This window comes from Nicotiana tabacum, chromosome 19, assembly GCF_000715075.1.
Source record: "Nicotiana tabacum cultivar K326 chromosome 19, ASM71507v2, whole genome shotgun sequence".
Classification (NCBI taxonomy): domain Eukaryota; kingdom Viridiplantae; phylum Streptophyta; class Magnoliopsida; order Solanales; family Solanaceae; genus Nicotiana; species Nicotiana tabacum.
Window position 1 is genome coordinate 133,255,323 of NC_134098.1, and position 22,896 is coordinate 133,278,218.

General features: G+C 36.6%; 3 protein-coding genes across 3 annotated transcripts; all 3 read left to right on the forward strand.

Moving 5' to 3' along the window:
- Positions 1 to 651: 651 nt before the first annotated feature.
- On the forward strand, positions 652 to 2,601 carry LOC107806506 (glyoxylase I 4-like). Its single transcript, XM_075239743.1, has 3 exons — positions 652 to 1,027; positions 1,304 to 1,641; positions 2,430 to 2,601. Exons 1-3 carry the CDS (start codon positions 792 to 794, stop codon positions 2,519 to 2,521), a joined length of 666 nt encoding a protein of 221 aa, XP_075095844.1. The 5' UTR covers positions 652 to 791; the 3' UTR covers positions 2,522 to 2,601.
- Positions 2,602 to 6,303: 3,702 nt separating this feature from the next.
- Positions 6,304 to 7,632, forward strand: LOC107806505 (uncharacterized). The gene is made up of 2 exons (XM_075239369.1): positions 6,304 to 6,785; positions 6,870 to 7,632. The coding sequence occupies exons 1-2, from the start codon at positions 6,304 to 6,306 to the stop codon at positions 7,630 to 7,632; spliced, it is 1,245 nt and encodes a 414-aa protein (XP_075095470.1).
- Positions 7,633 to 7,644: 12 nt separating this feature from the next.
- On the forward strand, positions 7,645 to 8,699 carry LOC142173730 (uncharacterized). Its single transcript, XM_075239370.1, has 2 exons — positions 7,645 to 7,862; positions 8,399 to 8,699. Exons 1-2 carry the CDS (start codon positions 7,645 to 7,647, stop codon positions 8,697 to 8,699), a joined length of 519 nt encoding a protein of 172 aa, XP_075095471.1.
- The last annotated feature ends 14,197 nt before the right edge of the window (positions 8,700 to 22,896 follow it).

Below are 22,896 nucleotides of genomic sequence, written 5' to 3' on the forward strand. Positions count from 1 at the left end.
TCATGTGCTTTGACAAAGTCTTAGGAGAATTTGGATAAAAAGAAAAGAAAAAAAATGTACACGTCAATTAGTTTTTTGGCTCTTTGCAATCTTGTTTTTAGTTTTCTAACGTTATCTCTCTTTTTTACACATAAAAAATTTATTTTTATATGTAAAAGATATATTTTTTCACACATAAAAGATCTAAAAATGTCATTTTCTTAAATTTAAAATTATAAAGGGACATGATGTACAAATAACACTTATTTATTTTGTTTATTTGTACCAAATTAAATAATTTTAATTTTAAATAAAAGTAAGATCAAGTTAATTAATCATGATTACGTGAAAGAGTTAAAATAAAGAACACATATGCGGTGTAGCTATTGATCCAACTCGATGATGGATTCATAATTTAGACCATATAAATTTTGAAATAGACATAATTATTTTTAGCACTACTTAATTATATACAGAATTTGATCCTGAACACTGCCGAAGACGTGATTATATATCGGGTAAACCCTTGACATATGAATAATTAATTTCAAAAGAAGTTAAAGAGGGGATTGGTTTACCCCTCGTCCACACCTTAGAACCCAACCCAATCCTCCGTACAAGTGAAAGAGTGAGTACCTACAAAAACCAAGCTCCCTTCTCATTTGCTTGTATATGTGTGCACTTGTATGTAAAGTTTCTCACAGAAATTTAAGGTGTATTCATTCTTCCATCTATTTATTTATTTATTCCAAGATATATTATCATTAATTTACTCATTATAAAGGGAGGAATTGAATTCCTTAGGAGAAAGAATGGGAAAAGTGATTGTGAAAGCAGAATTAGGCGAGGAGACAAACTTCAACTGGCGATCGTCAACGACATCATTCTCAATATCTGATCATGAAGAAATTACAAGGATGCCTTTGTTAGCACTGAACCATGTTTCCTATGTCTGCAAATCTGTTCCTACAAGTGTCCAATTCTTTGAGCAAGTTCTTGGTTTTGTTCTAATCCAGAGGCCTTCTTCCTTCGACTTCGAAGGAGCTTGGTATGACCAATATAATATTCTCCAACACACACACATATATATATTTTACATGCATTTGTGCCAGTATTTGGAAATGATATCACAAGTGCATGTGTAAAATTATATATATATATATATTACATGCATTTGTGCCAGTATTTGGAAATGATATCACAAGTGCATGTGTAAAATTATTTAGCATTATCCGTACATATAAGGTAAAATCTAATTTATAAACATCGATTCAGGTTGAGACAATGAAAATAAATCTCTGATATTTTGGGTTGATTTTTGCAGGTTGTTCAACCACGGAATTGGAATACATTTGCTAGGAAAAGAAGATGCAAAGTCAAAGAAGGAAAGGATAAATCCAAAAGACAATCACATTTCATTCCAATGCTCGGATATGGACCTCATAATTGAGAGATTGAAAGAGTTGAAGATTGAGTATGTAACAGCAACTGTGAAAGAAGGTGGAGTCACTGTGGATCAACTCTTCTTCCACGACCCAGATGGCAACATGATTGAGATTTGCAATTGCCAAACTATTCCAATTCTTCCACTTTCCTCTTGTCCTCTCAAGAAGTTCAACAAATATCCAACCTTCAACCAAACCATTCCAAATTCTTTTTACAGTATGCGTGTCTCTTCTTGTTTTAGTTTAAAATGATTTTTATATATACTTTTATGTTACCCAAAAGATAATTATTGGTAATTATGTATAAAAGTTGAATTAGTCACTTGAGAAGTGCAACAAGTAACATGTCACAATAGATTTATAAATTACAATGATAATAAAAATTTAGCTTAAAATGAGGACAAGCTTTTTTCCAAATGACCTATTAAGTTTGATTAAATCAATGGCACCGGAAAGAGGAGAATTAGACGTTACCTTGTAGTTTTAGTAGCATTATTCTAATTTTTGTGGTCAAAATTGCACGGGCTAGCTATTTTTTGGACTGGTAATTTAAAAATAGTCAGCGTTTGCAAAGTCATTAAAAAAATAGTCAATGTATTGCTGAAACACGAAAAGTTCCAGTATAATATGCGGGATTATGGAGCTCCTGCGTATAAACTTCCAGCATATTATATTGGAACTCGAGGACACGGAATGTTCCAGCATAATATGCGGGATTATAGAGCTGCTGCATATAAACTTCCAGCATATTATGATGGAACTCCAGCACATATATTGTAAAATTCCAACATATTATACTAAAAGCTCATATGCAAAAAATTTAAAACTCCAGCATATTATGCTGAAATGTTTCCGGATTTTTAACAGTATTTTTGTTCATATTTTATCTTTACATGAAAAGTGGCTAAAATTCGGGTACTTCTGAAACAATGACTATTTTTCAATCACCAATTATAAATCTAGCTATTTTTAATTTCACCCATTTTTGTGTGTTTGAAAATGCAGGGAATGGAACCAGTAAGATGAATTGCTTAGGAGAAGTGGAATATTTGATGATGGAGAACTTAGCCATGAATATGATAGACATTTCATTTTGAATATTTGTACATATCTTGTTTGGGGATCTTCATGTTTTTACCTAATTGAATTAAATAAATACGGAAATTTCACTTGTTAAGATCATACAGGCTCATTGGACTATTTGTAGTTACTTACCTCATAGCACAATAGAATAGAATACTTGATTGTAGGCTTAAAACACTTTTATCAAAACATTAAAATTGATCTATTACATATAGATATTTTTGCACCCATATAAATGATCGTTCGACTTCAAAGCATTGGGTTCATCCTAGGTAGGGGCGTAAGCAGGATATTTCACAAGTGATGTGGATATTTATAGAAAAATAGAGAATAAATAATATTAATTATCATATTACTCCACAAGAAATAGTCTTAGTTAGAAGAGATTGTGAGTTCAATTCTAGCTCACCACAAATTTTAACAATAGAACCTCTAACTTCTTAGGAAAAAAATTAGGTACTTAACCAGTGTGCCAAGAAATAATATATATCAAGTGGTGTTATTTTCTTTATGTTATTTTACCCGTACAGTATTACTATATATATTTCATAAAAAAATCGACGAAGCGGTATCGCGTGACACCGTTTAGTTCCACATGCATCCGTCCATGATCCTAGGGGTGTACATAGGTCGGGTTGGTTCAGATTTTTTGATTATCAAAACAAACCAATGGTGTCGGGGTTTGAAATCTGTAAACCAAATCAAACCAACAAAGTCGGGTTTTTCAATTCAATTTTTTCCAGGTTTTTCGGGTTTCCTCGGGTTTTTCTCGGTAAAGTCTTCATAGCACAAAATATGTAACTTGTGCTCCAAATATTTCTTTAGTCCTAATAGGATACAACTATATAATGTATTTTTCAAGAAAATAACACAATAATATGAAATAAGTCATAGCATTGTACTAAAATATTCAATAACAAAGATAATAAAATCGCATAAAATAAATATTGCTAATTAATAAGCCATAATAAAAATGAACACAATCTAAAAGTACTATATAAGTCGTGCTAAAATAAGTACATCTACTAAGTACTATTACTTACACAATTAAGCACTAAAGAAAAAGATAAACTAGTTATCCATTTTCAATATAAACCAATGCAAAACTAAAAATAGATATCCAACACTATTGTCAGTTTTGTTGAATTGAATTTATTTTATTAGTATTAGTATTGATTTGAACTTTATTTGAGTTGCTATATTTATGGGCTATAAAACTTATTGGACCATTTAAGAATGTTAAGTCCAAGACTCCAAGTTTGAAATAATACATTAAAAGATAAAACTGTGAAAAAATTTAAGAAATATTTATAAATTGATTATAATAAATATTTACATGTATAAAATATTAAAAATTACATAAATATAATGTCGAGTTGGTATGGTTTCGGTTTGACTTTTTTTTAATTAAAACCAAACCAAACCAAACCAATTATGGTCGGGTTTTTTTTCCAATACCAAACCACATCGTGTTTTTATTTTTGATTTGACTCAAATTATCGGTTTGATACAGTTTATCGGTTTTCTTTTTACACTCCTAATTCATCCAATGATTAAGTCCGGCTACTTCTATGAGTAAACATTTGCTATTATCAGCGGTCGGTCTAACTCCTTGATTGAAATGAATACAGAATATTAATTAAGTAGACCAGTAATAAACTAGAGGCCTTATGAAGCTCTCATTTATTTTTTCAATTTAGTACTGACACGATATATAAGTTACAATTAGGAAAATGATTTTGGAGGATATTTGAGCTGGTTTTCAACGAAATGCATACCTTTGAGTGAATTTTTGTTTATTGTTTTTTGAAAATAAATTGCATGTGATTTCTTACACTAAATCTGATTTTCAAACCAATAGCTCATCAAATATCCATCTCGTTCCACCAAATCGGAGAAGATTCGCTATTTATGGTTCGCTTAAGATTAAATAATTGTTATTTGTTACAACCATTTTTCTTTTCATTGAGTTCCAAATGAGCAAGATATATTCGCCGTACAAAGAAAATGTTAAAATTCTTCTTTTTTCAACTAGATAATTCGTGCACGTAACGTTATTTCGTTAGTATTCAATTCCTATAGAAACATGATTACTCAAAGAACATAACAATGTGAAAAAATTAATACTGGATTCTAAGTAACCTCGAATATACTGATGATACTTGTTCTAAATCATGGAATATACAAAAACTTAAGTTTCAATTGCTGCGATTTCTAAATAAAATAGACTTAACATGTAAGTTTTTACTAGAGAAAAGAAACAAGCTAAGGCGCACACACAAATAGAGGACTTGTGGCTTTGAGATGCTTATCTAACTTTTATTAAAGATTAAATTTCAACAAGAAAATAAAAATAAAGGAGACATATTCCAAACCGTCCCAAAGAAATTACAATTTGAGAGATCAAGTTCAATTCTCCATTCATGCACGACACATGAAAATACCTAACCTAAAACAATAAACAAATTAGGGATGGATAGCGTATGATCGATATGCTTAATTAGGTTATCATGTAAACTATACAAACAAATTTAGCTTTAAAAAGATATAAATTTCTTCATACAACGTCTTACAATGTAGACCAACATTGAGTGGAGTAATAAGCTATCTATTATTTACTAGGAGTAATTTTAAATGGTAGACCTGAGGACAAAAAGAACTATCGATCTCTTCTAAAGTAGCAAAGATAAAGTTGAATTTTTGCAGTGAAATAAGAACATGCCTCCACATTCCACAACTACATGCACAGGAAAAAGAACATAATAAAATGCAGGGGCGGACCCACGTAGGGTCAAGAGGGTTCAAATGAACCCGTTTCGTCGAAAAATAACACTGTATATATAAGTATATTTTATATTTTTAAGAACGTTTTATGTATAAAAATTATTTTGACCCCGCTTATAACATTGGTGACGAATAGCCTGTTGGCAAAGTGGGTTCAAATTTTTCCCAAGGTTTTGAGTTCGAAACCAGTCAGAATTATTTTGTTTTAATACGTATTTCCTATTTAAATACGACGTCGTTTATGTCTAAAATACAGTGACCCAACTCATTCCCAAACTAACAACCCCAATTCCGAAACCCTTCTCTATTTCTCTGCATATTTCATAAATAATGCTTGTTGTCTCTCTCTCTCCCTCCCCTTTTTCTCTCTCTCTCTCTCTACTGAATCTTTTAGTTCAATTTTAAGGTCATATTGCTTCCTTCCATAACTGTCTCCTGCCATTAGCCTCTTACTCTCTCACCATCAACTATCACTATCAGGTTTCTCTCTGATTTCTAAATTTTTTTCTTGTACATATAAATTAGGTCTATCTTATCAATTATCATTAAGTGATTTAGGGATGACTAATTGACTATAACACATTGGATTCAGATTAATTTTGTTTTCTAAGTGTATGAGTGTATTATGTATATGTGTTTGGCTAACTGCATTATATAGGTATTCCTTTCAATTAAATTAATTATTCCATGATATAAATAATCTGCTTTAAAATACTTGCGCATCACTAGAATTTACATTGCTGATTTTTTTATTTGTTCTCTTTGTTGCTTCAAGAAAAATTATGATGAAAATAATAACTCTTGTAAAGACATTTTGAACTTTCAAAGTTGTGGTCCAAAGCTATTTAATGATGATTAAAATCTCATCTGACTGTTTTATAATATAATGATATATAGAAAAAAAGAAAATTAAATTATTGGTGAAGAATGAATAAATGTTAGTTTAAATTTAAGTTTAATTAAATTATTCTTCTAATTCGAATTCTAATTTGGTAATCCAGTTTATGTTACAATGAAGAGATTTTATCCTCCGGTATCTTCCAAGTTGCCACAATCAAGTTCATCCTCTCTAATTGTTACTCCCGTGGAAGAAAATTTGAACCAATTAGTAGAACAACCTCAATCCTCTAAAAAACAAAGACAAAGAATAGATCTCGATTCTTTAAAGACTGATCCAAAGGAGAGATTACCCATTAGAGACTTTCATCCAAATGAGCGTGATGAGATTAGAAGAGAATACCTCCGAAGAGGTCCTTGCCAACCCCGATATCATAAGTTTCCTCAAAGAGATTTTTCGGGCTTAAAGCGTCGTTTCAATCCTAAATGGTTTAAAGGATATCATAATTGGTTGGAGTATAGTGTGATTGAAGATGCAACTTACTGTTTGTATTGTTACTTATTTCAAGATGAAGGCATTCATCAAGGTGGAGGTGATGTATTTTCAAGTTTAGGATTTAAGAGCTGGCACAAAAAGAACAGATTAGATATGCATGGGTCGAGCAGTATTCATAATCAGGCAAAAAGAAAATGTGAAGATCTATTAAAATAAAAACAGTCAATTCAAACTTCATTTGATAGGCAATCCACTCAAACCAAGCTCGAATACAAAATTCGCTTGAAGGCTTCAATTGAGGTGGTGAGACTCCTATTGAATCAAGGATTGGCATTCCGTGGATATCGTGAAGATGAATCATCATTAAACAAGGGTAACTTTCTTGAGATTCTTTCATGGTATGCAGAGAGCTGCGATAAAATTCGTGATCTTGTGTTGAAAAAGGCTCCAAAGAATGATCAGTTGACTTCTCTTAAAATTCAGAAAGACATTATCATTGCATGTAAAATTGAAACAGTTAAAGCAATTATGAACGATCTAAATGGAGACTTTTTTGCATTGCTAGTTGATGAATCATGTGATGTATCACGCAAAGAGCAATTAGCTATTGTCATGCAATATGTTAATAGATGCGGATCTGTGGTGGAGTATTTTATTGGGATTGTTCATATTTGTAATACTACTGCTTTGTGTTTAAAGAAAGCAATTATTGATTACCTTGCTCAATATTCTTTGAGTTTATCTTATGTGCGTGGACAATGCTATGATGGAGCAAGCAACATGCAAGGGGATTTACGTGGCCTCAAAACTTTGATTCAACAAGAAAGTAAATCTGCTTATTCCATTCATTGTTTTGCACACCAACTTCAATTGACTCTTGTTGCGGTATCCAAAAAATGTCTTGAAGTGGGAGAACTTGTACTGTTGGTTTCTAATGTATTGAATATAGTGGGAGGTTCTTTTAAACGTATGGATGATCTTCGAGAATCTCAAGCAGAAAAAGTTTAAGAAGCATTAGACATGGGTGAACTTGAAACTGGTAGGGGTTTGAATCAAGAACTTGGTCTTGCTAGAGCTGCAGATACTCGTTGGGGTTCGCACTATAAATATTTTAAGAACTTTATTTCTATGTTTGGCTCAATTATTGATGTTCTTGATACTATCGTTGTTGATGCCTGGACTTTAGAAGAAAGAGCTAAGGCAAAGGGATATCTTAGCAGTTTTGTCAAACATTTGAGGTTGCTTTCATGTCGCACCTAATGAGAGATGTTTTGGGGATCACAAATGAGCTTAATACATCCTTACAAAAAAAGGAGCAAGATATTGCAAATGCTATTCTACTTGTTGAAGTGGCAAAGAAACGATTGCAAAAGCTAAGAGAAGAAGAATGAGATTCACTTATTGATAAGGTATCTGCATTTTGTGTCAAGTATAATATTTTGATACCAAACTTTGATGACCTCTATGTTAACTCTGGAAGATCTCGACGTAAAGTTGTTGATTATACTATTTTACATCACTATCGTGTTGATATATTTTTTAAGATTATTGATTGGCAAGTTCAAGAACTCAATGCTCGTTTTAATAAGGTGATAACGAACTTACTTATTGGAGTAGCTTGCTTAAATCCAGTTGACTTATTTTCCAGTTTTGACATAAACAAGATATTGAGGATGGCTGAATTATATCCTGATGATTTTGATGAAAATATAACGGTTACACTCAAGAATCAGCTTGAAACTTATATTGTTGATATTCGTGATGTTGATTAAAGGTTCTCAAATCTACAAGGACTTGTTGATCTTTCTGAAACACTAGTTAAGACAAATAAGCATTTGAATTATCCATTTGTGTTTTGCCTTGTAAAATTTGGTTTGCTTCTACCTGTTGCCACTGCTACCGTTGAAAGAACTTTTTCGGCGATGAAGTTGATCAAGAGTGAATTGCGAAACCGAATGAATGACGAATTCATGAGCGGTTGTTTGGTACCTTATGTAGAAAGTAAAATATTTAACACCATTTCTGATGAGACTATTATGAATACGTTTCAGGAAATGAAAACTCGTAGAGGATAGTTGTAATAATATATTTTATTAATATATTTTTTTGTTGACCTCTTTATATATTTGCTTCTTCGTATTTTGAACCCGTTTGATAAAAATTCTGGGTCTACCACTGATAAAATGGAGAGATCACTATGTACCAGAACGGCCCTAGAATAAATTTTATTGACTTCCATCCCAACATTTTATATTTGTATAACAATCTAATATATTCTAAATACTATTGAAACATATTGTCACGCCCTGAACCTAGGAGCGAGACAAGCACCCCGTGCCTCACCTAACCTGGCGTACCAAATTGCGACTAAGGGACTCTGAACACATAATGTCATACTTTGGCCATGGGGCCACCTTGCAAGACAATTTGCGAAGCAAAATATAAAACTGAATGGAAACTAGCACTAACTAAATATCAATATAAAGCTAGGCCGACAAGGCCGTCATAGCTACTACAGCTGACAAACCACCAATTTATACAAACCCAACATACTGCACTAACCAACAGGATATGCCTACAAGCCTCTACTGATAGATGTACTGTGATCGGAACAGGGCCCCGACCTACCCATAACATATATACAGATATACATAAGATGTACACAAAACTCTAGTCCTGGCAACTCCGAAAGACGTGGAGCTTACCGATCAGGCGGAACTCGGAAAACACCTACTGAGGAGGTCTACCCGTCTGTCTGTCTGAACCTGCACGCATGAAATGCAGCGCCCCCAAAAAGGGACGTCAGTACGAAATAATGTACCGAGTATGTAAGGCAATAAAATAACTGAAATCTGAAACTGAACTGATAATATGATAACTGAAATTAACTGGGAGTCAAAGATGATCTGGAGATATACTTACCTGCTGATACTGACTCAACTCCTTCAATATAGTAAGTAAAATAATTGTACGGCCTTATAAGGCTCGGTATATATAACTGCTCTGCCATAGTAGGCTCGCTTATAGGCGCTCGGCCATACTAGGCTATGTATCTCGACCATGCTGGGCTCGCTCATAGGCGCTCGGCCACAGTAGGCTCGGTATATAACTTTCCATCTGATCAGAGGTTGCCCAATAGGGGCCTGCCCATCGATTATAGCTCGATGGTAATGAAAATACTGTAATACTGTATATATAGGCTTGCTGCTCTCTTGACTGAAAGAAGACAATACTAAAATTGAATATAGAGTCTCGATAAGGAATAATATTGTAACTTATGAGACTAGAATAGTGTGAATAAATTCATGAATATGAACTTCTCTTTTTGTCTCATTACTAACACATGTAGCTACGAGATCATGCCAAAATGAAGGAAGGCTTAGCCTTAACATACCTTATCACAATCTTTTCAATCACCAAGTTGAACTCACCTCTTCGCACCTTAATCTACAAGAATGATAATAATACTATCGTTAAGTTACGAAAGGTACAACTATCGCACAACGAACGACAAACCTATTTTGTATTAAAACGGGCAGCATCTCCCCTATAATATGCCCTTCCTCCAACTTCAAGATAACACCAACAATACAAGGACAGAACAATAACAACATATATACATCATTTTCCAGCCCTATATACACCATCAAATACTACAAAACAGCCCAACACACCCCAATCTCTTCGTACACAAAACGACCACCGTAGTAGTGTCAAACGACCCGAAAATGTTATGACGAACGACCAGCCAACCACCCTACATTTATATGGTGTTTATAAACCCCCTTCCTCCTCCAAAACTCCACAAAATAGTAATAAAACACGCAGCCCAACAGCAACACAAAACAGTCCACAAAACAGTCCGCTACAAGTGAATAACTCGAACTCACGGCTTCCGATCACCATCCCGTGAGTTCTTACAAGTATAGAACGACTTACCATGAATTTACAGAAGAAAAAATGGATGAAAGAGAGCAGTAAACTCACCTTATTTGTTGGATAACTCAGCTCCTATCTTGGTTCTTCAAACTCTAAGTTTTACCTCCAATTGGAACTTGAAAGGGAGAGAAAATCAATTAGGGTTTGTGGGAAATTTTTGGGAGGATTCTTTGCAGAGCTTATGTCTGGTTATTATGCTCTATTTTAAGTCTAATATATGAAGAAAATAGGCCCTTAAAAGGCCTCTTTGGACGACCCGAAATGGCCCATTTTTGGGCTTTCATTTAAGCAAGTAGGTGACACACCTACTTGTCACCTAGCAGCTTGCGCAGTATCGCAAAAATGCACATATCTCTCTACTCCGATGTCGTATTGACAAATGGTTTAATGCGTTGGAAAATAGACTCATAGATCTTTAATTTGATGTGTGGAACACACCATAACTCTAAGTATATTGGGAGAAAATTGCAGTTACATTTGACCCAAAGTTTCAGTAAAACTTATGAATGTAACTTGTGATGACTTTCATCGACTTTTGTTCCACAACTCGCTTGACTTAAAAACATAACACACGGATGTAATACGACTAATATAAATCATAACATAATCTCTTTATCATGTTAATCACCCTAGTCTCACCCCAAAGGTACATGTTATAACATTCCCAACTTGTCGACTTTCGATGAAACATTGTTTTATTTAATTGCTTTAGCTTCTGAACTGTCCAACCCTCTTTGTACTTGTTGTTCATGATCTTCAATATTTGTAACCTCAGAGGTAACATGATTAACTTACTTTATATACTTTTAAATATTATCTCATTTTTTTGTCCTACATTAGTTTGCTTACGACGCATTTTTACATACGAAAATATAGGGTGTAACATCACTCCCCCTTGGGAACATTCGTCCTCGAATGTTTACTCTTGGAGACTTTGGAAACTTTTTCCAGAGTATCCTTCGTACACTAGGTTAAAACCAACCTGCACGTAGCCAGAAACATACTATGCATGCCACACATGGCCAATCTTTATAAATAGCAGCAATTTGCCTCACCGACCGTAAATCATAAATATTGAAAGTGAAAAATAAAAGCTTACCTGATGACCTGCTAGCCTACATAGAGCTATGTTGTAGCGTCCCATCTCGAACCATATCTTCATTTTGAAATAGGTGGGGGTATTTAGACTTCATTTCTTCCTCCGATTCCCACGTCATCTCTTCTACATTCTTGCTCCTCCATAAAACCTTTACGGAAGCTACCTCCTTATTTCGTAGATTGCGGATTTGTCGGTCTAGGATGGCAACTGGAATTTCCTCGTATGACAAGTCCTCTGTAATCTGTACATCATCCGTGGGCACCACTCGGGTAGGATCGCCAATGCACTTCCGTAGCATAGATACGTGAAAAACCGGATGGACAGACTCCAATTCTGAGGGCAACTCTAACTCATAAGCTAGTTGGCCCACTCTCCGAATGATCCTATAAGGCCCAATATACCGTGGGCTAAGCTTTCCTTTCTTGCCAAACCTCATCACGCCCTTCATAGGTGATACCTTTAAGAATACCCAGTCATTAATCCTGAACTCTAAGTCTCGTCGCCGCACGTCAAAATATGACTTCTGACGACTCTGAGCTGTCAACAGTCGCTCCCGGATAACCTTTACTTTCTCTATGGCCTGCTGAACCAGGTCTGGCCCATGTAACCCAGATTCTCCAACATCAAACCACCCTATAGGAGATCTGCACTTACGCCCATACAAAGCCTCGTACGGAGCCATCTGGATACTGGAGTGGTAACTGTTATTATATGCAAACTCGATAAGAGGTAGATGTTCATCCCAACTTCTTTTAAAATCCAACACACATACTCGTAACATATCCTCGAGCGTCTGAATTGTGCGCTCGGCTTGTCCATCAGTCTGTGGATGAAAAGCTGTGCTGAGATTCACCTGAGTCCCTAGACCTCTCTGAAATGACCTCCAAAAATGTGCTGTAAACTGAGCCCCACGGTCAGATATAATAGAAACTGGTACTCCGTGTAGCCGCACTATCTCCTTAATATATAACTTTGCATAATCTTCTGCTGTATATGTAGATCTGACCGGTAGGAAGTGAGCTGATTTCGTGAGCCTATCGACTATCACCCATATGGAATCGAACTTACGATTAGAACGAGGTAAACCCATGATAAAGTCCATGTTTATCGCCTCCCATTTCCATGTCGGGATCTCTATAGTCTGCATTAGCCCTCCGGGCTTCTGGTGTTCTACCTTCACTTGCTGGCAACTAGTACATTGGGCGACAAACTCAGCAATGTTCTTCTTCATATCATTCCACCAGTACATATCCTTAATGTCATGATACATCTTCGTCGATCCAGGGTGGATGGAATACCATGAATAATGTGCCTCTGACATAATCCTGTCTCGTAGCCCTGCTACATCTGGAACACACAAACGACCCTTGTATCTGAGAACCCCATCTCCCTTGAGCTCTAACAATGGCTTCTTCTGCTGCGGAACTCGCTCTCTCAACTCGACCAACTCTGGGTCCTCGTACTGCCTTTCCTTGACTTCAGCTATGAGGGATGATTTTGCAGTGTTTTGGATTACAACTCCACCATCCTCAGAATCTACTAACCGAACCCCCAACGAAGCCAATTGATGAATATCTCTAGCTAATTGTCTTTTCTCGGGCTCTACATGTGCTAAGCTACCCATAGATCGGCGACTTAAGGCATCTGCTACAACATTAGCTTTCCCTGGATGGTAGAGAATGTTAACATCGTAATCTTTCAATAACTCAAGCCATCGCCTCTGTCGCAAATTCAACTCTTTCTGCTTGAAAATATATTGTAGGCTTTTATGATCAGTAAATATATCAACATGAACACCATATAAATAATGCCGCCATATCTTAAGTGCATGGACAACCGCAGCTAACTCGAGGTCGTGGGTCGGATAATTCCTCTCGTGCTTCCTCAACTGCCTTGAAGCATATGCAATTACCTTCCCATGTTGCATCAGGACACATCCTAACCCGACACCTGATGCATCACAATACACGGCATAACCCTCTAGACCCTCTGGAAGTGTTAGAACTGGAGCTGAGGTCAACTTGTTCTTAAGCTCTTGGAAACTCCGCTCACAAGCCTCTGTCCATTGAAACTTAGTTTCTTTCTGTGTCAACTTCGTCAATGGTGCCGAAAGGGAAGAAAAACCCTCTACGAACCTCCGATAGTATCCTGCTAAGCCTAGAAAGCTACGAACCTCTGTCGGAGTGGTAGGTCTAGGCCAAGATTTCACGGCCTCAATCTTCTGAGTGTCCACCTTTATCCCTTCATCTGATACAATATGCCCCAAGAATGCTACAGACTTCAACCAGAACTCACATTTAGAAAACTTAGCATACAACTTACGATCACGGAGGGTTTGGAGTACCGCTCGCAGGTGGTCCGCATGCTCATCCTCTGAACGGGAATAAACCAGAATATCATCAATAAATACTATCACGAACAGATCTAAAAATGGCCGGAATAGGCTATTCATCAAGTCCATAAATACAGCGGGTGCATTAGTCAACCCGAAGGACATGACAAGGAACTCGAAGTGGCCATATCGGGTCCTGAAGGCTGTCTTCGGAATATCTTTTTCCCGAACTCTGACCTGGTGGTACCCCGACCTCAAATCAATCTTGGAAAAGCATCTAGCTCCCTGCAACTGATCAAACAAGTCATCGATCCTTGGAAGTGGATACTTATTCTTAATAGTTACCTTGTTCAACTGCCTATAATCGATACACATCCTCAGCGAGCCGTCTTTCTTCCGCACAAATAGTACCGGTGCACCCCAAGGTGAGGTACTGGGCCTAATGTAACCTTTCTCCAGCAAATCTTTTAACTGCTCCTTCAACTCCTTCAATTCGGCAGGTGCCATTCTATACGGAGGGACGGATATTGGTTGAGTTCCTGGAAGCAAATCGATGCTAAAATCAATCTCTCGCTCTGGAGGAATACCTGGAAGCTCATCTGGAAACACATCTGCATACTCTTTGACTATGGGAATAGACTGAAGTGTAGGTATCTCAGCATCTGCATCTCTAACTCGCACAATATGATAAATGCACCCTTTTGCGATCATTTTCCTCGCCTTCAGATAGGAAATAAACCTACCTCTGGGTGTTGGTGTATTACCTACCCATTCAAGGACTGGCTCACCCGGAAAATGAAATTTGGCTACCTTTGCTCGGCAATCAACTGTGGCATAGCAAGCTGCCAACCAGTCCATGCCCATGATAGCATCAAAGTCCATCATCTCTAGCTCAACTAGGTCAGCTGAGGTCTGACGACTACAAATTGTCACCGTACAACCTCGGTAAACCCGTCTAGCAATAATCGATTCTCCGACCGGTGTAGATACCGCAAAAGGATCACTTAGTATTTCAGGCACTATACCAAACTTCCTCGCGACAAATGGGGTAATATACGATAAAGTAGATCCTGGGTCTATCAAAGCATAAGCATCGTGAGAGCAAATGGTTAATATACCTGTCACAACGTCTGGTGAAGACTCCTGGTCCTGTCGACCCGCTAAAGCATAGATACGGTTCTGATTACCACTTGAACTGGAACCTCTACCTCTGCCTCGACCTCTACCAGCCGAAGACTGAGACTCACGCCTTGAAGGATGCACGGACATAGACGATCCTGTTGCTGAACTCGCTGGTTGTGCCATTCCCCCAGAATCTCTATTTGGGCAATCTCGCATCATATGCCCCGGACGCCCACATGTATAACAAGCATCAGAACCTGCTCGGCATTGACCCAAGTGTCCTCTACCACAGATGTCACACCGCGGAGGAAATGACCATGTCTGCGCAGAACCTCGTTGTCGCTGCAAACCCGACGCCCGTGAGCTCTCACCTGGTCCTGACTGAGTATAGCGGTCATACCCGTAACCCTGTAACTGAGGTGGCGGAGGCCTAGGTGGCCGTCCGAAGTACTGGGTCCTATAACTACCCTGAGATTGCTCCTGAGACCTGGGAAATCTCATCCTCTTACGTTGCCCTTGCTCAGCCCTCTCTGTACCCTGCTGCCGACGCCTACCCCTTTCTATATTCTGGGCGAATGCCTGAATCCGGGAGATATCCATACTATCCTGCAATGCAGCGGTGGCACATGCCTCGGTTAACTCTGGGGCTAACCCTGCTATAAACCTGTGAATCCTGTCCCGCATAGTAGAAACTATGGATGGTGCATATCTGGCCAATGAGTCAAAACGGAGACTATACTCTCGAACACTCATATTACCCTGCTTGAGGGCTAGAAACTGATCGACTCGAGCCTGTCGGATCTCCCGCGGTAAGTACTGGTCAAGGAAAGCATCTGAAAAATTCTCCCAAATAGCTGGAGGTGTATCACGTCCCCTGGACCTCTCCCATCCCTCATACCAAAGGATGGCTATATCTCGGAGTCGAAAAGCTGCTAGCTCAACTGCCTCTTTCTCCGTGGCATGCATAACACGAAAGATCCTGTGAAGCTGATCTATGAAATCCTGCGGGTCCTCCCTCTGATCTGTCCCCGTGAACTCTGGGGGACTCAAAGCAATAAACTCTCGGACCCTTGAACTCCCAGACCCCTCAGAAGTTCCTGCACTAGCTGATGCCCTAGCATGTTGCTGGGTAGCTACCAACTGTGTCAACAAATGCACCGCACTCCTTAAGTCCTGATCTGATGGAAGTGGAGGGGGAACTGGATGTGCGGTTTCCCTAGGAATCTCCGTAGTTGGTGGAGGAGCCGGTAATGGCTGAGTAGGGGTCTCCCCTTGAGCCTCAGACTGGGCCCCATCTACTGGGGGTACCCTGTTGGTCCCCTCACCTACTACTGTATCTCTCCTCTGGCTAGCCGTAGTCTTCCTAGTCACCGTCATCTGTGCATGCAAACACCAACACATAAGTTTAATTCAAATTTCCTATAACTCAGTTCTATAGCACGATTTAGATTTCAAAGAAGTGTAACCAACTCCTAAATGCCCTGTAGTTCCTTGCTTATATAATGTGGTGCACAACACATCTATAAACAAGACCCTACTAGACACGGCTTGTAGACTCCCTAGGACAGAACTGCTCTGATACCAAGTTTGTCACGCCCCGAACCTAGGAGCGAGACAAGCACCCCGTGCCTCACCTAACCTGGCGTACCAAATTGCGACTAAGGGACTCTGAACACATAATGTCATACTTTGGCCATGGGGCCACCTTGCAAGACAATTTGCGAAGCAAAATATAAAACTGAATGGAAACTAGCACTAACTAAATATCAATATAAAGCTAGGCCGACAAGGCCGTCATAGCTACTACAGCTGACAAACCACCAATTTATACAAACCCAACATACTGCACTAACCAACAGGATATGCCTACAAGCCTCTACTGATAGATGTACTGTGATCGGAACAGGGCCCCGACCTACCCATAACATATATACAGATATACATAAGATGTACACAAAACTCTAGTCCTGGCAACTCCGAAAGACGTGGAGCTTACCGATCAGGCGGAACTCGGAAAACACCTACTGAGGAGGTCTACCCGTCTGTCTGTCTGAACCTGCACGCATGAAATGCAGCGCCCCCAAAAAAGGGACGTCAGTACGAAATAATGTACCGAGTATGTAAGGCAATAAAATAACTGAAATCTGAAACTGAACTGATAATATGATAACTGAAATTAACTGGGAGTCAAAGATGATCTGGAGATATACTTACCTGCTGATACTGACTCAACTCCTTCAATATAGTAAGTAAAATAATTGTACGGCCTTATAAGGCTCGGTATATATAACTGCTCTGCCATAGTAGGCTCGCTTATAGGCGCTCGGCCATACTAGGCTATGTATCTCGACCATGCTGGGCTCGCTCATAGGCGCTCGGCCACAGTAGGCTCGGTATATAACTTTCCATCTGATCAGAGGTTGCCCAATAGGGGCCTGCCCATCGATTATAGCTCGATGGTAATGAAAATACTGTAATACTGTATATATAGGCTTGCTGCTCTCTTGACTGAAAGAAGACAATACTAAAATTGAATATAGAGTCTCGATAAGGAATAATATTGTAACTTATGAGACTAGAATAGTGTGAATAAATTCATGAATATGAACTTCTCTTTTGTCTCATTACTAACACATGTAGCTACGAGATCATGCCAAAATGAAGGAAGGCTTAGCCTTAACATACCTTATCACAATCTTTTCAATCACCAAGTTGAACTCACCTCTTCGCACCTTAATCTACAAGAATGATAATAATACTATCGTTAAGTTACGAAAGGTACAACTATCGCACAACGAACGACAAACCTATTTTGTATTAAAACGGGCAGCATCTCCCCTATAATATGCCCTTCCTCCAACTTCAAGATAACACCAACAATACAAGGACAGAACAATAACAACATATATACATCATTTTCCAGCCCTATATACACCATCAAATACTACAAAACAGCCCAACACACCCCAATCTCTTCGTACACAAAACGACCACCGTAGTAGTGTCAAACGACCCGAAAATGTTATGACGAACGACCAGCCAACCACCCTACATTTATATGGTGTTTATAAACCCCCTTCCTCCTCCAAAACTCCACAAAATAGTAATAAAACACGCAGCCCAACAGCAACACAAAACAGTCCACAAAACAGTCCGCTACAAGTGAATAACTCGAACTCACGGCTTCCGATCACCATCCCGTGAGTTCTTACAAGTATAGAACGACTTACCATGAATTTACAGAAGAAAAAATGGATGAAAGAGAGCAGTAAACTCACCTTATTTGTTGGATAACTCAGCTCCTATCTTGGTTCTTCAAACTCTAAGTTTTACCTCCAATTGGAACTTGAAAGGGAGAGAAAATCAATTAGGGTTTGTGGGAAATTTTTGGGAGGATTCTTTGCAGAGCTTATGTCTGGTTATTATGCTCTATTTTAAGTCTAATATATGAAGAAAATAGGCCCTTAAAAGGCCTCTTTGGACGACCCGAAATGGCCCATTTTTGGGCTTTCATTTAAGCAAGTAGGTGACACACCTACTTGTCACCTAGCAGCTTGCGCAGTATCGCAAAAATGCACATATCTCTCTACTCCGATGTCGTATTGACAAATGGTTTAATGCGTTGGAAAATAGACTCATAGATCTTTAATTTGATGTGTGGAACACACCATAACTCTAAGTATATTGGGAGAAAATTGCAGTTACATTTGACCCAAAGTTTCAGTAAAACTTATGAATGTAACTTGTGATGACTTTCATCGACTTTTGTTCCACAACTCGCTTGACTTAAAAACATAACACACGGATGTAATACGACTAATATAAATCATAACATAATCTCTTTATCATGTTAATCACCCTAGTCTCACCCCAAAGGTACATGTTATAACATTCCCAACTTGTCGACTTTCGATGAAACATTGTTTTATTTAATTGCTTTAGCTTCTGAACTGTCCAACCCTCTTTGTACTTGTTGTTCATGATCTTCAATATTTGTAACCTCAGAGGTAACATGATTAACTTACTTTATATACTTTTAAATATTATCTCATTTTTTTGTCCTACATTAGTTTGCTTACGACGCATTTTTACATACGAAAATATAGGGTGTAACACATATTTACTAATTTTTCTAATTATGACATTACAAAGTATATCGCACCTTAAAAATACAAAAAATCCTTATTAAAAACTAACCTAAATTTTTAGTTCATCATCTACTTTACAAAGCATGTCTAAACTTTAAAAATATTTTTTTCTTTCACCAATGTGATGCACTCAGAGGCGGACTCAAAATTTAATCACAATGAGGGCACCAATAGATTTTTAAAGTTTAACTTAACCAAAACAAATGAATGCCGCCTCAGCAGGCACAAAGGCATCAGAAACAGTGACGCTAGGATCAACCACAACAACACTAGTAGTGGTGATGCCAATGGATAGAGGCAACTTCTACCGGTGCCTCAGCAGGTTAAAATAATGCATGTTTTGTATTTGTTACCGTAGTGGCACTCCCCTTTTGCTAACCAATACCTGCACATTGCTCTAAACGACATTTGTCTGTAACAATCTAACACAAAAACTTACACCACTACATCAGAATCTCCACTACATTCTCAATGCAAAGAATTAAATCAATCAATATAATAGTTAACATTATATATATATATATACACACACACAATAAACTAAAATACAATAAAAAAACAAACCCTAAAAGCGAGTGAGTATTACTCAGAATATTATTAAGTAATGATGGATAATATGAGTACTAGAGAAGTGTGTGAGAGACTCAGTAGAGCAAATCATGAAACGAGCAGAAAGATGATCGAACTCACTAGAGCAAATCGGAAGCGAACAAATCGTGAAGCGAGCAAAGAAATGATCGAACTCACTAGAGCAAATCGGGAAGCAAGCGAGAATAGTGCGGGAAATTTCAAAATTTTCAGTGGGAAGGGATATTTATAGAGCTTCCGCCAGAAGCTTTTTAGTGTTCTTCTTTCAGTTTTTGCCTCTCTTGTTTTTACCCCTTCATTTTACTTCTACATAGGTCAAACAAAGCAAAAAAGTAAAAAATTAAAATTGAAGAAGAAGTAGCGTATAGGATAATGGGTCCTTCCAAATTCAAAATACTTCCAAGGCGTAAAATTGATTTACCAATTAAGGCATATCACCCTTTAATTATTTGGAACAACAGAGCATAAAATCAAATGAAGGAAATAAAACGTTATACTACACGAAATAATGCAGGTCCTAAATTTAAAAGAAGTTTAAACTAGTTATTATATTTGACAAATCTCTTCAAAAAATATCTTTTAGTGTCAAATTATGAAGACAATATCAACGTTGATTTTAGAATTAGCATTGCCGAAACAGATTTATTTTGGATGATTTTAATGAAGTTTTTTTTTTATATTTAATATAATCTCTTACATAGGGGTGTCAAAATAATTCTAAAAACCAAGTGAACCAACCTAACCGAACCTAATTGTATCAATTATTGGGGTTTTCTAAGTAAACCCATAAATTTAATTATAAATTTTTAATCGCACCGCAAATAGGGTAGACTTTTTAATTGTATAAAAATATTGAGAAGTATCCAATTAAACCAAACCAGATATATTTATATGTTAAGTTGATTAATATTGTAGACTTGAACCTTGGCCCCGGGATGTATTCAAAAGGAAGAAATTCAAAAATAGTCAGATTTACAAGTGATAATTGAAAAATAGCCACAGTTTTAAAAGTAATCGAAATTTAGCTACTTTTCATGTAAAGATAAATCTGAATGAAAACACTATTCAAAATACGAAAAATATTTCAGCATAATATACTGGAGTTCCAGTATAATATACTGGAACTCCAGCATAATATAATATACCGCTCCAGCATAATATGCTGGAAGTTCATACACATGTGCTTCAATCTCCAGTATATTATGCTGGACCGGTCCGTGTTACAGCAAAATAGTGGCTATTTTTCAATGACTTTGCAAACGCTGACTATTTTTGAATTACCAGTCCGAAAACTGACTAATCCGTGCTATTTTTACGTATTCAAATGGAACAACTTCGAAATACCCAAGCACCATTAATTAAGTAAATAGAAAATTAAACAAATAAAATTTCATAGCTAACCGTAGGGGTACTAATTGTAACTAATAAGAGAGAAGAAATTTTATTATAACTTATTCACTCATTCGAACAACCTTAACCAAATCCAAAAAAAACATATAATTTAGAACATTTTACTAAGGATACATATATAATAAATACTTGAGTAGTATTGTTTACACCAAAAACATCGTCTTTAAAGAGATATTAGGTCATATACAAAAACATAACATATCATAATTATCTTCATAAAAATATATATAAATACAAAATTATATAATTAACCTACAGAAATTTTTAAACATTGCATGTTCAGAAGATAACCAATAACTCTGCATTCAACTATTTCATCAATGTAACATTTATTTCTTAATTTCAATGAATGTTACATTTATCTCGACGTCAGTTGCTATTACACTTAATTTGTTCTTATTCCAAAATTTATATAATTTTTTTAATAAATGCAAAAATTTTATATATGAGAGATAGATGGATTGTGAGTGATAATTAAATATAAAATTTTGGTACTGATAAATTTGTCTTTAAAATTTTAATTTTATGCGTCGGTGTTGGCTTATTGGAATAAGCAAAAATTTGAAACTTCTTATCTACAGTGGAAAAATTGTGCTCAAAAACACTTTTCTTTCTTTTGGCCGAACACCTCAAATCTTAAGGGAAAAAAATTGCTATTAAAAACATGTAAAAAGTAATGCTTTAGCTTCTCAAAAGCTTGATCATATAGAAAAAAGTGGACAAACAGAAGAATTGGAGACAGTGAAAGCTATACCGTTCTCATTTACTTCTTTTATTGGAATGAATTTGGATCTTGGTGAATGGAAGATAGGCGAAACTGAGAATAAAATTGACTTTAGATCGAACATAAATCATCAAGTTGAAGTTGGGTGTAAAAATATATTTTAAATCTTGAACCTTCAGTTACAAATCCTTAGTCATGTTAGGAATTCACTTGTAAATTCGCGCTGATTGCGAAAATGAGAATAAAATTCAAGTAAAAGTTGTTGTCTGAAGGTAAATTTCAATTTTCAAGAAGTTTCGTACTTTCAACTTCCACTTACAAATGGTTAATTTTCATAATACTTTTTTTTCTTTTCAAAATGGCAACTATACCTTCCCGCTCTTTTCAGGTTCAACTATAGCGCCTTTTAAAATGGCGTTATACCTTAACGGGCAAACGACCGTTAAGGTATAGTGCCCTTTAAAAGGGAGTTATATATATTTTGGTAACTATATTTTTTTTCCACACATTTTGGTTCTTTGAGTCTAAAAGAAGCACATTTTGGTTCCGGACTCCAAAATGAGTGAGTTTTTCTTCTTCTCTTTCTATTTCTTAGTGACTTTTCCATGTTCTTAAACCAACATGAGAACACAATATTTTCATATTCATGTTAGTAAACGAAATTCCACCTAGAATAGTCAGTCCAAATTACATGCAACTTAAATTTACAATCATATGATTGAAATGGAGGAGTTTTAACTTTTACAGGAGCGGTATGTGTCATGAACATACTTACCAAATTGAAAAATAAGATCTATAGCATAGTTGTGAGATGAGCAATATTCTATATGAGAATTAATGTTGAGGAAGAGTGTTCTAAATGTGGAATATTGGAAATGTTGCAATGGATGTGTCGCCATACAAAATTAGA